Below are 17,274 nucleotides of genomic sequence, written 5' to 3' on the forward strand. Positions count from 1 at the left end.
ATTAGAATTTTACCTCACATTTTCCCTAGTCTCCTTTTGGTAAAGAAAAGTAGCTGGTGGCTGAGAATCCCACCATCAGAGCAGTTGATCTGATCATTAGTCTCACTAGTTTCATGAAGCTTTAATTTTTTTTTTTCATATTATGCTGCATTTTTAGATCTCATCTTTGTGTTTTTTTTCTTTTCCACACTTAGACATTTATTTAGTTTACTCCGCAAATAGGACTTCTGGTGACTCTTCACCTGATACATGTTTGTGTAGTTCTGTTTTAACACTGCTTGGGTTGGTTGCTTACCCTCAAAGAAGACATCGTCATTACTGAATGTCCATATTTTTGGATATGTAAAGCAAATTTGCCTCACATTTTAAACTTTATTATGTGTTGTCAAATCAATTATCCTTCAACCTGAGTTACTGTTGGTGTTGTAGTGGTAGCATGTGAGTGTTTTTAGTGTTTTGATGTGCATATTCTGTGCATATGATTAGTATTGTTGCAGCATAACCTTTCTTTTCTTTATGTACTAACCAGCATGGCTAGTTACTAAGGGTTATTTTTTTAAATTTTTATGTTTGTGGAAGTTAAAAAAAATTTTTTTTACATTGAAAAGGTATATAATCTTTTATTTACTAAAGCTGTCATATATAAATGTGTATATACTGGAACATTATATACACACATGTATATACTTCTGTATACAGAGTATCAGAATGAACCAGGACTAATTTCAAAGTGAATTGAATGTTGTTTTTAGCTATACAATGAATATAAATACACATACATTGCTTTGTTGTTTATTTGTACACTGAACCTCTTTCAGATTTTTATGCTTACCAAACAATTTTTTTTTTTAACCAAACAATTTTTAGATTGGATTAATGGAAACAATCTTTCAATTAAATGATCTTTGGGAGTCAATAAATTTTCCCTGTCAACTTAGTGTCATTTCTTGGTGACTACCAATAAACAGAATTTTGTGATATAAAAGGAAGAAGGTCCCTTGAAATATCCTTGAAATTCAGTGAACAATTAACATGGTGTATGGACCACTCTTATTCCCTAGTAAATTTAAGAGTGTATTTAAAATTGTCAACTTAAAAATAATAGTAACCTTTTTTTTTTTTTTTAACAAACAAGGATTTTTCCTAGAGAGATGATATAGATATATAGAAAATATTTAGCTACATAATAAGATTATATTACTGTATATAATAAGATTATATTATATAATCAATCATACAATGTTATATAATTGTATAATATGTATTATAATTTATGTGTTTATTATTAAATCATGTAATTTACATGGTGAATCATATTTTATACTATCATGTAATTATATAATATACATTATATAATTAATCTTATTATAACATACATGCATGTTATATATAATATTATATATAATTTAGATGTATGCTATAGATACATAAGAACTGTTTTTAAAGGAAACCTATAACTAATGCATTTATTTATACATGGAATAAACAGCTATTCCATAACATTTTTGTTTTGTTTATTTGAATTCTGATCTACAGCATTATCCTTAAGCTAGACATACTTGTTAGGATTAGAGAGGTAAGGTGAACTAACAGTATCCTGGAAACCTTTATTGGTATTTCATTCTTACCTGTTTTGTTAAAGTCTTTCCTTAGAATTTAAAATTTTCATTGCATGGAAGTGAAGGTGATGGTAAATCTAAATCTTCCCCAAACAATGTAACAGTAGGATTAAAATAAATGTATTTGTTTTTTAATAAAATTACCAGTTGGCTAAGCACAGCTCAGCTCTAGGTTTGTGGGAAATGAAGCTTCTGCAGGTTTTTGTTTTGTTTCTTGTTTTGTTTTGTTTCATTTACAAACTGTTCTTTGCATACTTATGTTTGTGGTCCTTGTAACTGACTTCTGCTTTTTGTTTGTTCCTTTTCTTTCCTTTATCTGTTTTACTTCCCCCATTCTGTGTTGTCACCGCCAGTTTCTATTGCTCCACCCCCTCCCCCTATGCCTCAATTGACTCCACAGATACCTCTCACAGGCTTCGTGGCCAGGGTGCAGGAAAACAGTAAGTTTGGAAAACCTGAGCTGTCCAAGAGTAGAGGCTGTCTCCTTATAGCATGCATGGCTGATGAGTCATCATTTTCCTTACTTTTGTTGAGAAGCTAATCTTACCTTGAAAATAGGTGCAGATCCGTTATTGAAACTGAAGAGCACGATCTTCAGTTTTCTTCTGTGTGCATGGTTACTGACTCAGATGAATGTCACAACTGCAATTTCCTTATGTATTCACATGCTCTAAAATATGAAATCAGATCTTTGCAGATTCTTAAGGAAAGCATAATCAAAGCCTCAAATTAAAATTGTGTGGAAACTACTAGCTTTCAATAGTTTTTAGGGAAATTAGTTTTCTGTTGCCAGCAAACTCATCAAGATGCATAGTTACACTGTGAGATTAAATAAGTAAATTACATCCATGCACCCATTTAAGTGATGATCTGTGTAGAGCCCTCTTTATGTTTTGGCCCATGAGGATGATTTCTGAACAGGCAGAGTTGTCACATTTTTTAGGTCTTTTTGAAGGAAGGTCAGATTGACTAGGAAATTCTTTTGAATATATGAATTAGGATAGAGGTATTTTTTTTTTAATTACCACCTGATTACTTTGACATTCTGGGAGATACATAATCCTAACTACATGATCATAGTGAATGTTATTTGGCAAAATGGAAAATATTACTATTATTGAATTATATTATGCCAAAAATGCTGAAGATGGTAATGTGGTCTACTACTAATTCACTTCATTTGGCTTCACCACCATGCAGATAAATCTCAGAACAGTTTGAACAAGATATGTAACTCAAATGACCAGCCCATCTTCCAGGAGAAATCATTGTGGCAAATTCCATCCTGCAACTTCTCCTGACCTTGTTGTGTTATTCTCCACGTTTCCTCCCTTCGTCCAGTCAAGTATTTGTTTATTCAGTGTTATGTCCTAGGCTCTGGGAGGAATATACACAGTCTAAGACAAAGTCCCCATCTTTAAGAAATGTGTGATTTAATAGACTTTCTATAAAACAGTTTCACAAATTGCTAAAATTTCTGAGCCTAAACCAACCTTATCATTTACATTTGGTTGGAAACTTACGTGTTTAAACATGTAAAAATACGTGAATCTTCGTTTAAAAAATTAGTGAATAAAGGTAAATTGCTGGTTCTTGGTGCTCTAAGAATTTTAAAACAAAGCCAATTCAACCTTTGAACTGCCTAATAGCTGAGAATTTTTAGGAAATGTTTTAAAATAGCCATATAATAAACATCCATTTAGTGAGTTCAAAGCTCATTGATTAGATTTTTGGTAATCCTTTTTTTAAATAGACATTCAGTGTAATGTACATGTATGGTCTTCATTCTAGAGGCCATGATACTATTTCAGTTCTTCTCCCAAACTTGTGATCTTGAGTCAGTAATTCTCCTGGTGCCACAGAATGCCTCACTGTATTTGGCATCTGTTTTCTTTGAAAGCATGTTAGGAAGATTGTTGATAAATTGGTATCAGTATACTAAATGTTTTATGAATTACAAATTTTCTGTGTTCTTTAACATTCACTTTGACAAAGTGGTGATAATGAATGCACAGAGCAGTTAACCTATTAATAAATGTGTTTCAGTTTAAGACATGAGCGTCTAAAAAAGCAGTGTGTTTACATCTGTTTACGATTAACATCAGAAAGCGTTTTTGAACTAATTATACCTGGTGCTAGACATAGTATTATGCACAGGGAATTAGATGACAAGACTCTTGCCCCAGTGTATGCAATTTGAAGATAAGCCAATGTAAATTAACAGCAGTTGGGTATAAAGACAGTTGAATGAAAAATTAGACTAGTAAGTTGTCTATAAATCAAGAGTAAATATACTTTAAGAATTCAGGCCCAAAAAAAAAAAAAAAAGAATTCAGGCAAACATACATAATTTATTCATTAAGCCATATTAAGGATATGAGCTATAACTCTTTAATGTCAGAATGAATTCATATGCATTTTTTTCTCATCTCAATTTTATGGAATATAAAAATAATAATAATTTATGGAAAAGGGATTGGCAGAAATAAAATGGATCCTAGCATTTGTAGGAAGAATAAACTACACACCTGTGTGAGAGCTGTCCGAATGAGCATCAGCACACAGGATTTGTTTCCTAGTAGTCTTCGTTCTCACCCCAAATAGGATAAAATAGAAATCACAGAATTAAAGTGGTTGTCAGTAGGGCTCTTATGTGCGTATGTTTCAAATCTGGGTTCTTTGGTTATATTCTCAGCTCATTACTGCAAATAGGGTGTTGATAACTTTAACACTATCTTAGAATAGATGATAACCATTTTCTTTTATCATATAAATAGCCCCAGAAATTGGCACGTGAGACAGTATGTTGGAATTATTAATATGTTGGAATTCTGAATTACTTCTCTCAGATACTGGAGACTACATTATTCTTTGTATCAAAAAAAAATTTTTTTTTTTTTAAGAAGTTTGTGGATCAGAAATTTAAGAATTAGTTGTGCTTCAGCTCTGAATTCGTTAATATTGGGAGCATTTGTTACCTGGTATCATAATAATTCATTGAAACAATTCTAGCATGACATTTTTTCCATTTCACTGTTTGCCTCTTTATTTAAATCACACATAGACATACCATAGCCATCTAGAATTTGAGGTATGAATTGTTTTTATCATTTTACATGATTTAAGTTCTTCTTTTGTTTTTTTTTTAAACATCTTCCTGCAGTACTTTATTTTTAAAATCTTTATTGAGGATGTATTCTTAGGAAATTGGATCTTTAGGATCGAGTCTTTTCCTCATTCCATTCTTAGTTTTACAAACAATAATACAGAAGTCTTAGCTTGCTTTCTACATTTAAGAAGCTGATTATCTTTTTTTAAAGTTGATTGTGAATACAGACATTTAAAAAATAGTTAATGAGATTTTCTGCTAGCTTAGAATTATTTAACTTTAAATTTATTTTCTCTTGTTAAAATTTAAATAATAGAAAACCTACACACATAGAAGCATACCTAACACCACAGCTTTTCTTTCCCCTTGCATAAAACAAATAAAAATAAACACATATCCACCCACTAGAGATTTCTTTGCAACTAAAGGTAACTAAAAACCAAAATTGGGGACATGAATGTGCATAATAAATGGTTATCAAACCATTAAACTAACATTCATGTTTACTATAGTCCAAATGACAGGTGTGACATAAGGCTTATTTAAGGAGAGAGGCTAACTAAAGAGTGACATTTGTTGTGACCTGAACCTTGGAATAAGGGAACTTCTTTACTCCTGTAGTCTTATTTAAAAAAAAAAAAGACATATTGTCTCCTAACCTCTGCATTCATTAATTTGTAGTACTTCCTAATACCTTTAATTTTTAGCTCATTTTATTATTGCAAAATTATTCTTAATAGTAGATGCTTTAACACACCAAGCTTTTATTTCTAATCTTGCATGTATTATTATAGTGCATGCTGTATATGATAGAGCTTCCTTAAATTCTATTAACTTAGCAATTTCCATCTCGTCTGATTTCTGATTTCAATTAAGTATCTGAATTTTTTAGTTGCTGATAGTCCAACTCCACCTCCACCACCTCCACCAGACGACATCCCCTTGTTTGACGACTCACCACCTCCGCCACCTCCACCACCAGTGGATTATGAAGATGAGGAGGCCGCGGTAGTTCAGTATAACGACCCATATGCAGATGGGGATCCTGCTTGGGCCCCCAAGAATTATATTGAGAAAGGTAAGGTACAGTCATCACTGAATTGCTGTAATGGGAAGGAACTAGCGATGATCGTATTTCAGAGCTGTAAAAAACACTTAGTCCAGTATGTCTCTACCTTTTGAACACGCTTCTTCAGCCAAGATGATTTAGTTCCTAAACATTTCCTAATATTTTAATTTTTTTTAAACAGTAAATATTCTACATCTTACTGAGAAAGTCTCGAATGTTCTACTTCATATTTAGATTCTGATGTACCTTCAAACAGAGATATGCTGTGGTTATTATGAGAGTGATAAACATAAGCAATCTTGAATTGTGTTTTGACCCATATTTTTTGGTTTGGAAAAGCAAATTTAAGTAACAATGGAAATGGGACAAGTTATATTTACATAACAGATTTGGAATGATATAATGGTTAATATAGGGCTTCCCTTGTGGCTCAGACGGTAAAGTGTCTGCCTGCAGTACAGGAGACGTGGGTTCGATCCCTGGGTTGGGAAGATCCCCTGAAGAAGGAAATGGCAACCCACTACAGTACTCTTACCTGGAAAATTCCATGGACTGAGGAGCCTGGTGGGCTACAGTCCATGGGGTCGCAAAGAGTTGGACACGACTGAGCGACTTCACTTTCAATGGTTAATATACTTGGTAATAGAGCAGGATTAAAGAAATCTCTTCACAAGTTGAAGGAAATAATGAGTCTTAAATCAGGAGTCACCAAATTTTTTGGAAAAGACCAAATAATACACTTTTTAAGAAATCAAGGTATATTGACATATTAGTTTTAGGTGTACAACATACTTCTTTGATATTTGTATATATTGGCAAAAGGAAATATCTTAAACTTTGCTGGTCATTCAGGCTTGTCACAACTACTCAACCCCACTGTTGTAGCACAAAAGCAGTCGTTGAGAATCCCCTGGTGGTCCAGTGGTTAGGACTTCACGCTTCCACTGCTGAGGGCCTGGGTTCAATCCCTGGTTGGGGAACTGAGATCCCACAAACCATGCAGTGCAACCAAAGTGGGAAAAAAAACAAAGTAAGCAGTCATAGACAAGTGAGGATGTAGCTGTGCCCCAGTAAAATTTATTGACAGAGAGGCTTTGGTTTGAATTTGATCATGGGCCATTGTTTATGGATCCCTGGTCTTAATGAGAAAGTTGGTATTTAGTAGGGTTATATTTAAAGCCTTTAATGTGTGTCTCTGTGTGTGTGTGTGAAGTTGCTCAGTCGTGTCCGACTCTTTGCGACCCCATGGAGTGTAGCCCAGCAGGCTCCTCTGTCCATGGTATTCTCCAGGCAAGAATACTGGAGTGGGTTGCCATTTCCTTCTCCAGGGGATCTTCCCGACCCAGGGATCGAACCCAGGTCTCCCACACTGTAGGCAGACGCTTTAACCTCTGAGCCACCAGGGAAGCCCAGTCACCTTTATAAGTCACAAGATGATTAAAACTAGGTTTAATAGGATTTCAGTTGAATATGTTAATCCAACAGTATGACATGACTATTGCAAAAGCCAGATTCAGTCATTTATATTAGACTAATAGTATGTTTAATTTTGAGGATGATATTCAGGAGGTTGAAATATTTAAGACAGTGTATCTATAATGAGTTAAAAGCATTGTTTCTAAGTTGAGGAAAAGGAGATTTCAGAGGGACTAGATAGCTATCTTCAAATTTTCATCATGTAGAGAGATGTAGGGGTTTCCCTGGAGGCTCACATCCACCTGCAATGCAGGGGATGCACGTGTGATCCCTGGGTCTGGAGGAGCCATGGCAACCCACTCCAGTATTCTTGCCTGGGAAATCCCATGGACAGAGGAGCCTGGCAGGCTGCAAAGCGTCCATAGGGTCACATAGAGTCGGACACAACTGAAGTGACTTAGCACGCATGCATTCATGACAGATGTAGATAAGAATATTAGATTTCTAGTCCCACAGAACCCTACAGTGAGTATATAGAGAAGGGAGAGTTCAGAACTTTATGTGGACTAGGATACTACAGACTAGGATGGACACGCATTGTTAATGGTTAAATACTCAGCAGTGAGAATTGTTATATGAGAACATATGCATTGGGGAAGGGAAGGTGAGGGGCAACTAAGTTTCATTTACAGAGGGGATTTGGCAAATAGAAACAATTAGTTGGGTGCAGTGTTTTTATCAGCTCTTAGTATAAGTGGAACTAAGAACATGAGGAAATAGTTTTAATTTTGCTGAATGACTTTGAGGATATCAGGCATTGTCATGATCAGTTTAAAACTCATCTATACCACTAAAAATGTGATGGAATACAAAAGAAAATGTTTCTTTCTAGCAGTCACTTGGTTTTCTTGGGTGTTTATTTAGCCAAAATTACCAGGATAATTAATGTTATTTTCTGTATGTTTTGGTGTTTTGAAACTGGGCATGTTTAAGTGAGTCTGTGATTACCACACTGTGATTTCACTGCAGGATTAAAATGGAGGAAAATGTACTTGTTGAGTTTACTTCATATACTGTTTTGTATAGGGGAAAAAAAAAGATTGCCTGTTTTACTTTATCAATGATGCTGTGGATCAGTATTTCGGGTCTCTTCCTTACTGTAATTTATTGATTCAGAATAATTATGGAGCATAGCCACCTTTCTTCAGGAAAAAATGAGTTCCAGAATATCTTAAATGTCTTAAAAATCCTCTTTAAGAAAAAGATTACATGAGGTAATGAAAAAAATTTTGTATGACATATTCTTTCACATATACTGGAAAATTGCATATTCCAGAATGATCATGTTATAAAGCCAGAAGGAAGGAATACTTAAAATAATAAACCAGTGGTTTGTAAAGCTAGTGATTTTTTGATGCCTTTCCTTTCCACAACACCGTTTGCAAAGGAAATGGGTATTTTGTACTCAGCATAATCACAGATAACACAATAAATAGCAAAAATGTTCTCTTAAGTCTTATGTGAGTCTTTACTTACCTATTTCTCCTTTAAAAATAAAGAAAAATTTTTGCTGACTTCTAAGGTATATAAATATATATATATATATTTAAATCTAGGTATAGCCCCATAAATTATATGAACACATGAGTATTTTTCTGGGATGAGGGATGAAATTTACTTCACAACATATGTATATTTTTAAATTAGACAGCGCGAGCTGTTACCTGGTTTACTGATCGGCTCTGCAGGTTTACGCAACAGTTACTTTGATAAATGGTGCTTTGCATATGGTTGGCACTTAGTAGATATTTGAACAAATGAATTGAAACATGTAATAAAACCTAAAATCCAGAGACCTTTCCTAAATAGGTTGGTAGACACTCTTGACTTCTTGAGTTATTTGTTGGTTTGGCCTGAAGATCAAGCTAGTGATTTAGGCACACAGCTGGTTACTTGACCTACCTGGATGTAGAGATTTAAGAAGTAAGAGTATTCATAAAGAGGTTGGGTTTGCTATACTGTTCGTTGGCATTACATTTAAAAATTCATTTAAACGTTGGCTATCATGCACTCACATGATCTTCCAATTCTTCTCCACAGTTGTGGCAATATACGATTATACAAAAGACAAGGATGATGAGCTGTCATTTATGGAGGGTGCAATCATCTATGTAATAAAGAAAAACGACGATGGCTGGTATGAAGGAGTCTGCAATCGAGTGACTGGTCTGTTCCCAGGAAACTATGTGGAGTCAATCATGCACTATACTGATTAAATTTTTGCTTTTAAAGTAGGTTCTTATTATCACTCAGTCATACTGTGGGACTATTATGGTTAACAGAATTGTCTTAAAATGTTTTAAAATGTGCCCATATTTTCAGAACATGCTGTTTTATTGGTATAATTGAATGTCTACCTGTAAGCATAAATCTCTGAGGCAGTTTGCGGATCGCTGAACAGCATTCTGCACGAGGCTGCCTGTCACGGATTGTGCTCACGTCCTTCCTTACGCATTGTTAACCTGATGACCAGCCTAAACGCTCTGGGGGTGTGGGACCTCCCTAACAAATGGTGACTCAGATCGCGCCATCACGTGTCAGTGCAGCACGGGCACTAACGCTCTGTCAGACTAATGCTGAAAATCAGAAACTTAAATGCTGGTGCTGGTCATACTTTTTGTGTAGACGCGCTCATTCTTGAAATATACTGTTTGTTTAAAGCATGCATACAAATTTATGTATTGAAATATACTTTTAAAAAATCCAAGATGCTTCCAATTTGTGTAATACTTACTTGGAGTACTCGTACTTAGGTCTCTTGAAATGAACTGAGTCTCTAAGTTCTCCACGTGAAACAAAAACAAAGGGTTACCTGTAATGTTGTAATTTGTACCTAAGTTTTTTAATCAGTGAATTTGCATTATAAATTTTTTCCATTCATAAATACATAAGTGAACCAAAGGTTTTTGTCCTTTCCTTCACTGGTTTGCTTTAAAAATAATGATAAATAAAAGATACCAATTTATTGCAGAATTATGGTTCTATTTTCTCAATATATTAACTTGGAAAAAAATTTAGCCTTATCTCAACCTATCCCAATATAGCAGTGGCTGATTTTTGCAGAATTTAAAATCAGAGATGGTTATTTACAAGTCAGTCTACTGAATTCCTTTTCTAAAGTAACTTTTTCAAAGCTAAGATAATGTGTCAAAGTGCACATGCTGTAGGTGAGATTCTTAAGGACTGCTCCAAGTTCTCTGGTTTTCCAGTGGACTGTCATATACTGATTCAATGATAGGAAATGCTAATTATCTTTTACATTTTTTTTTTTGGTAGAAGTAAATGCAGTGGATTTTTGAATAGGCACTGTTTAACCCATTACCTGGCACTTGCAACATAAAAAGACTTTAACTATAAAGTAAATGGGGGGAAAGGTGCGCCATGTATTAATCACTGAACAGGGATGTAGCTGACCAGCAGAGTTGTGCCGTAAACTTTGACTAATTGAAACGCAACATGTGCACTTTGTGCGTCTCCCCTTCAGGGAGGGCTCGAGGGGTGCTTTCTCGTCGTGTGTGATTCTCTGTTGCCTAGGGCATTACAGTAGAGCTCTCAGTTGTGGGTTTCTGTGTTTCAGTGATTTGTTTGGATTTCAAGTTAGTTATGTACTACTGGGCGTTTCAGACTTACAACAGTATAGTAAATGGTAAGACTAGTGCAAGATGTTTATTTCTGAAAATTAAAGGCCATTATTGCTACCAAATCAATGTGACTGTTGCATCCGCATTTTGCCTTTGTTAATCTTAAACATGATTTCAGTATCACTGGTGATCAGCTACCTTCTTCATTTCCTTTTATCAAGTGGACTGTTCTCTTAATTTTGTATATAACCTGTTGTCTAAATTTTATGTACAGTCTTTTATAATAAACCATTCTCCTATATGAAATTTTGGATACTGTTAAAATCTAACTAATGTGGACTGAAATGTAGACTTCAGTTTTATGATCTTTACGCCTATGGTGAAACAAGATAAACCATATGAATTTTAACATTGATTATTTATTTGTGTAATGGCTTTACATGTGGCTACTATAACTGTGTAAACAATACCACATATAACCATCAAGATACCTCGATTAGAGCTTACAGGAAGAATGGCAGATTCAGATGATTTAAATACATTTAAAAAGTTTTCTGAAAAACTTCGCCAATAAAAAAAAAGTCCCATTAATAAGGAAATGATCTTTTTAAATGATTTGTTTGGTTATCTGCACATGAAGCAAAGTATATTCCACAGAATTCTTGAGGCACAATCTGGTAAAATAGCTGCCAGAAATACCGGAAAGAGGTGTCATTTGTCTCTTGTGAGCACAATCTCTGAAAGCTGTATGAGGGCTTCTCTTTCTGGGGATGGTCGAAGTTTACTGATCTCTCTCACCGCTTCGTGGCAGTACCGCTGGGCGAGGTAGGTTGTCTGCTGCACACCGTCACTCTACCGGACGTGTAACAAAATACAACAGAACAGATGCATGTCAGCCACTGGGATCAGCTCTTTAAATTCCTGCTACAATGAGTTAAAACATACTCTTGAGATCTGATTAACAGCTGGATGTTGTTTCTAATGTTTTCTGTCTCCTCCTTTCTCAGACTGAAGCACATTTTTATTCTGTTACCATGCCAAGCAGTATAAACGCATTAATACCAAGTAGCCATCTATTTTCCCCCTATTTTTCATTTAAGTATTAGTTTTTAAGTTACACATACATTAAAATTTATATAGTAAAATTCTAAGTACAACTTAACATAATACAGTCATAATACAGAAGAGCTTATGATGAAAATCAACAGTTCCTTCTTCCAAAGGCACCAGTTTTGTTTTAATTATCTCTTGCCTTTCTGTTAAGACAGGGGTTTAAGCCCAGCCATACTGTCTCCCAGCTTGACCACTGACTCTCTGTGTTCAGTTCCTCTATTGATCACTGTTGTCATCATGCAGCATCAACTTCTGACTTCATCTCGTCTGAGATGAAGAAACCACTGCTCCTTCTCTTTCCTCTATCTTTACACTATAGAGATTTGCATTCCATTTTGTAACTGCGTTTTTATGTTGGTTCTTTCAAAAAGCTAAATACTAATAAAATAATTATATTTACTATTTCCATTATGTCAAAATGTTTATGGCAGAATCAAGACATATAGTTGATTTTATTTTCTTCAGCATGGTTCCTGCTGTCATTCAGAACAAGATATCTGTAGTATCATGACTGAAAGGACTCTGATTTTCTTTACCAAGTGACTCAAAATATGATACATTTTAGACACAAAAATTCTCAACAAGATACTACCAAACCGAATTTGACAACACATTAACAGGCTTATACACCATGACCCAAGTGAGCTTTATCCAAGGGATGCAAGGATTCTTCAGTATATGCAGTTCAATCAGTGGGACACCACATTAACAAACTGAAGAGTGAAAACCATATGATCATCTCTAACAGATGCAGGAAAAGCTTTTCACAAAACTGATAGACAAAAACTGCAGGAAGTGGGCATGGAGGGAACCTCCCTCAACACAAAGGCCACCTATGATAAACCATCAGCAAACAACATTCTCCCTGGTGAGAAACAGAGCATTTCTGCCAAGATCAGGAACAAGTCAGGGATGTCCTCTCAGTGCTGTTACTCAACAGTGACTGCCTCACCATGGCAATCAGAAAAAAATAGGAATTCAAATTAGAAAGGAAGTAAAACTGTCACTGTCCATAGATGATATACTATACATCAGTCTGTTCAGTTCATTCACTCAGTCTTGTCCAACTCTGTGTAGCCCCAGGACTGCAGCAGGCTTCCCTGTCCATCACCAACTCGCAGAGCTTACTCAAACTCATGTCCATTGAGTTGGTGATCCCATCTAACCATCTCATCCTCTGTTGTCCCCTTCTCCTCCTGCCTACAATCTTGCCCAGCATAAGGATCTTTTCAAATGAGTCAGTTCTTCAACATCAGGTGGCCAAAGTATTGGAGTTTCAGCTTCAGCATCAGTCCTTCCAGTGAATATTCAGGACTGATTTCCTTTAGGATAGACTGCTTGGATCTCCTTGTTGTTCAAGGAACTCTCAAGAGGCTTCTAACACCACACTTCAAAAGCATCAATTCGTCAGCACTCAGCTTTCTTTACAGTCCAACTCTCACATTTATACATGACTACTGGAAAACCCATAGCTTTGCCTAGACAGACCTTTGTTGGTAAAGTAATGTCTCTGCTTTTTATGTTGTCTAGATTGGTCATAACTTTTCTTCCAAGGGGCAAGCGTCTTTTAATTTCATGGCTTATAGCCACCATCTGCAGTGATTTTGGAGCCCCAAAAATAAAGTCTGTCACTGTTTCCATTGTTTCCCCATCTATTTGCCATGAAGTGATGGGACCAGATGCTATGATCTTAGTTTTCTGAATGTTGAGTTTGAAGCCAACTTTTTCACTCTATTTCATCAAGAGGCTCTTTAGTTCTTCTTCACTTTGTGCCATAAGGGTGGTGTCATCTGCATATCTGAGGTTATTGATATTTCTCCCAGCAATCTTGATTCCAGCTTGTGCTTCCTCCAGCCCAGCGTTTCTCATGAGGTACTCTGCATATAAGTTAAATAAGCAGGGTGACAATATACACCCTTGACGTACTCCTTTCCCTATTTGGAACCAGTCTGTTGTTCCACGTCCGGTTCTAACTGTTGCTTCTTGACCTGCATACAGATTTCTCAGGAGGCAGATCAGGTTGTCTGGTATTCCAATCTCTCAAGAATTTTCCACCGTTTGTTGTGATCCACATAGTTAAAGGCTTTGGCATAGTCAATAAAGCAGAAGTAGATGTTTTTCTGGAACTCTCTTTCCGATGATAACTATACATAGAAAATCCTAAATATGCCACCAGAAAATTGCTAGAGCTAATCAATGAAGTGTAGTAAGGTTGTACGATACAAAATACACAGAAATCGCTTGCATTCCTATACAGTAACAATGAAAGATCAGAAAGAGAAATTAAGGAAACAGTCCCATTTACCACTGGAACAAAAGGGATAAAATGCCTAGGAATAAACCTACATAAGGCAAAAGAACTGTATGCAGAAAACGAAGATACTCACGAAAAGCAACATGAACAGAGGGAGAGACATACAATGTTCTTGAAAGAATATTGTCAAAAGGACTATTACCCAAGGCAAGCTACAGCTTCAGTGCAATCCTTACCAAATTACCAACAATGGCGTTTTTCATAAAATTGGAACGAAAAATTTTACAATTTGTATGGAAACACAAAAGACCCTGAATAACCAAAACTATCTTAAGGAAAATGAAGCTGGAGGAATCAGGCTCCCTGACTTCAGACTGTACCTACTCCATAGCTATAGTAATCAAAGACAGAACGATACCAGCACAAAAGCAAATGCAGGTCAGTGGTAAAGGATGGAAAGCCCATGCACCTGTGGTCACTTCATCTGACAAAAGAGATACGACTGTACAGTGGTTTCCAGTCTCCTCAGTAAGCTGCTGGGAGAACTGGACATAATCATGTAAAACGAAATCAGGAGGGACACTCCCTAACACCACACACAAGAATAAACTCAGAATGGATTAAAGACCTGAACATAGGCCAGACACAATAAAACTCTTGGAGGAAAACATAGAACACTCCCTGACCAAACTTGGTCTTGTGTCTAAAATTCGTTACATTAATGTGGTTACCAAAGAACTCTTCTACAGCACCATACCTACTCTTGCCGCTCTTCCTTTTGAAATCGTCTCACCTGTAATACGTACTGTCGCGCTCTGTCCACGTCGCCTGGTGAACTGAACCGTCTCATTATCATAGCATTCATTTCTGGGAACTAACCAGAAAGAAAACCTATTTAGAGCTCTTAGGAGAAATCAAATGTTAAAAGCATCAGTTTGTAAGAAAAGATTAAAAACAAACAAACAAAGACGATCAAAGGTTTAAATGATGGGGGTGGGGGAGTGAGCTGTAGCAATCACAGCAGCAGAGTGAAGAGGACACCTCCTTCCAGGCACCTGAGACGCACCCCGACCGGTGCTCGCTCTGCCGCGTGTTCTGTCCTGCGTCCAACGCTGAGTGAGGGGAGGAGATGGCGTGCACCCCAACACCTGCTGGCTTCCCTCGGGGTCTCAAGCTCTCGGCTGCCCAGGTCACTGGGGCCCACTGGGCCTCTCCCCTGAGGTTTCTGACTCAGCAGCCGTGGGGCCTGAGGGTGCCCTAGTGCATTCCCAGGGGATGCCAGTCCTGCTGCTCTCTGCCTATACACTACGAAAATCAAATCACCGGCCTAAGACGAGGGTGAGCCTTCTGCTTTTAGTCCTAAGCTGCATCTTACTTGAGAGAGATGCCAAGGTCTCTGAGCAGAGGGAATGCTGGGAAAAGCTCAGCTCATGGACGGGACCGGGGCAGCACTGCTAGACGCCCGCCAGCCCTGCAGTCAGCTGGGGAGGCTTCCGGTGCAGCTGCCTGGATCTGCTCCCTAAGGTTCTGACTCAGCTGGCTTGGGGTTTGGCCCCAGCGTCATATTTTAAAAACTCTTTGGGCATTTCTAATGTGCAGCCAAGGTTGAGAACCATGGAGTTAGAGGAGACCGAGATAGAAGCAGCCATCAGGTCACTGGAGTGAAATTTTTTTTCTTACTGGAGTGAATTCTAAATAGCAGTTTAAGCCGATGGCAGTTAAGAGGAAAACAGAAAACAGGTCCAAGGTGCAATGAAGAGAAAATCTGTCCTGTAGTACTTAGCAACCAGGTAGGGGAACTGCCATCATGAACAGAACCTGGAAGCCAAGCCACCAAGTCATTTCCTCCTCGAGACTCGAGCTCGAGGCCTGCTGCTGCCACAGCCCAGCTCCTCCGCCTCCTCGTCTATGTTAGGAAGGAGCCGAGCTACATTCAGAAATCTGTTCTAACTGCTTAGTCTGTGAAATGAGGTTACAAGGTGTGTGTTCGGCCAGGCAGTGCTCAGGGCAGCGGCCAGTGCTCCCGTGGCAGGGCGCCTGGGGGATGAAGTCAGTTTTGTCCTGGAACCACCATGGTGTTAGTAATCCTGGAAGGGAAAATAGGTCACACAGAAAAATTTCAACTAGATGGCAGCAAATGACAAATGAAGATTGTTCCTTTCAGAGCAAAGTACATGTCCAGACAAAGGAGAGGCTGCTGATAACCTGCTTATGAAATGTAAAGAGCAGCAACTAGTTAGTTCTTCAATGAAAACCAGTGATTAGGTTCAGGTACTGGTCTTTTAAGAACAAAAAATTTAAGTTTCATAGGAAAGCTCCCATCAGTCAATTTTAGTGGTAAGAGTCAAACCAAGTAGGCATGGGTCTTAGTTACTTAACACCATATTTCACAACTGGATTTCTAGAAGGCTGTGTACCCTCAAAGCTAATGTCATACTGGTCCAGCAACTGGTAAAACTACCTTTTTTAGGGGAGATGAGCATTTTCCTGCAGTACCAACAACTGGAGTAAAATGTGTTGATTGGGTGGTTTCTCTTGATTCCTTTTACTATAAAAAGCACTGAGAAAGCAAAATTTGGGGGAAATTTTTTTTCCATTGAGTGTTGACTACATCTTTCCTTTGAAGCATGAAGTATGTGCAGTTTTAGTATGCAAATATCAAACTCTTCCCCAGGAGTTCCTGTTCCAGAAACTTGTGAGAAGAAATGAGAAATGCACCAGGTGGGAGGAGGGCTGGCCTGCCTGCAGACGTACTGAGAAGTAGCAAAGTTCTTGTTGCCTAGGCTCTGATTTTAAGAGGGAAGTCACCTGTGGCCGAAATCAGAGTCTGACTGTGAAGTCTGTCCATAAACTAATGACAAAGGGTAGTCAGTAAACGGTGGTGAGCTTGTTATCAAGGAAAACTTGGGGGTGACTCTAAGGCGGCGACACTCACAATAGCAGAAGCCCGTGCAGCTGGTGCGGGGCTGGTGGTGGCGGTGTCGGCAGTTGGAAGCATGACTACAGGCTGACATTTAGGTCTGCTGACTGATCACAGAAGGAAGAGATGCAGA

General features: G+C 37.4%; 2 protein-coding genes across 14 annotated transcripts in view; one reads left to right on the top strand and one right to left on the bottom strand.

Annotated features, from left to right (window-relative positions):
* Positions 1-11,263, top strand: part of ABI1 (abl interactor 1) — an 80,168-nt gene extending 68,905 nt beyond the window's left edge. For 6 of the 12 annotated variants that reach the window (XM_065921025.1, XM_065921014.1, XM_065921013.1 and 3 more), the window contains 3 exons: positions 1,973-2,059; positions 5,621-5,806; positions 9,314-11,263. In XM_065921025.1, the coding sequence (XP_065777097.1) occupies positions 1,973-2,059; positions 5,621-5,806; positions 9,314-9,489 (449 nt within the window). In that variant the 3' untranslated portion in view covers positions 9,490-11,263. The remainder of the gene's footprint in view (positions 1-1,972; positions 2,060-5,620; positions 5,807-9,313) is intronic. The other 6 variants (XM_065921018.1, XM_065921017.1, XM_065921023.1 and 3 more) reach the window with 1 other exon arrangement.
* PDSS1 (decaprenyl diphosphate synthase subunit 1) overlaps positions 11,254-17,274 on the bottom strand; it is a 40,335-nt gene continuing 34,314 nt past the window's right edge. For both annotated transcript variants that reach the window (XM_065921027.1, XM_065921026.1), the window contains exons 10-11: positions 15,015-15,095; positions 11,254-11,706 (exon numbers count right to left, since the gene is read on the bottom strand). In XM_065921027.1, the coding sequence (XP_065777099.1) occupies positions 11,566-11,706; positions 15,015-15,095 (222 nt within the window). In that variant the 3' untranslated portion in view covers positions 11,254-11,565. The remainder of the gene's footprint in view (positions 11,707-15,014; positions 15,096-17,274) is intronic.

The sequence above is a fragment of the Muntiacus reevesi genome, chromosome 2 (assembly GCF_963930625.1).
Source record: "Muntiacus reevesi chromosome 2, mMunRee1.1, whole genome shotgun sequence".
Classification (NCBI taxonomy): Eukaryota; Metazoa; Chordata; class Mammalia; order Artiodactyla; family Cervidae; genus Muntiacus; species Muntiacus reevesi.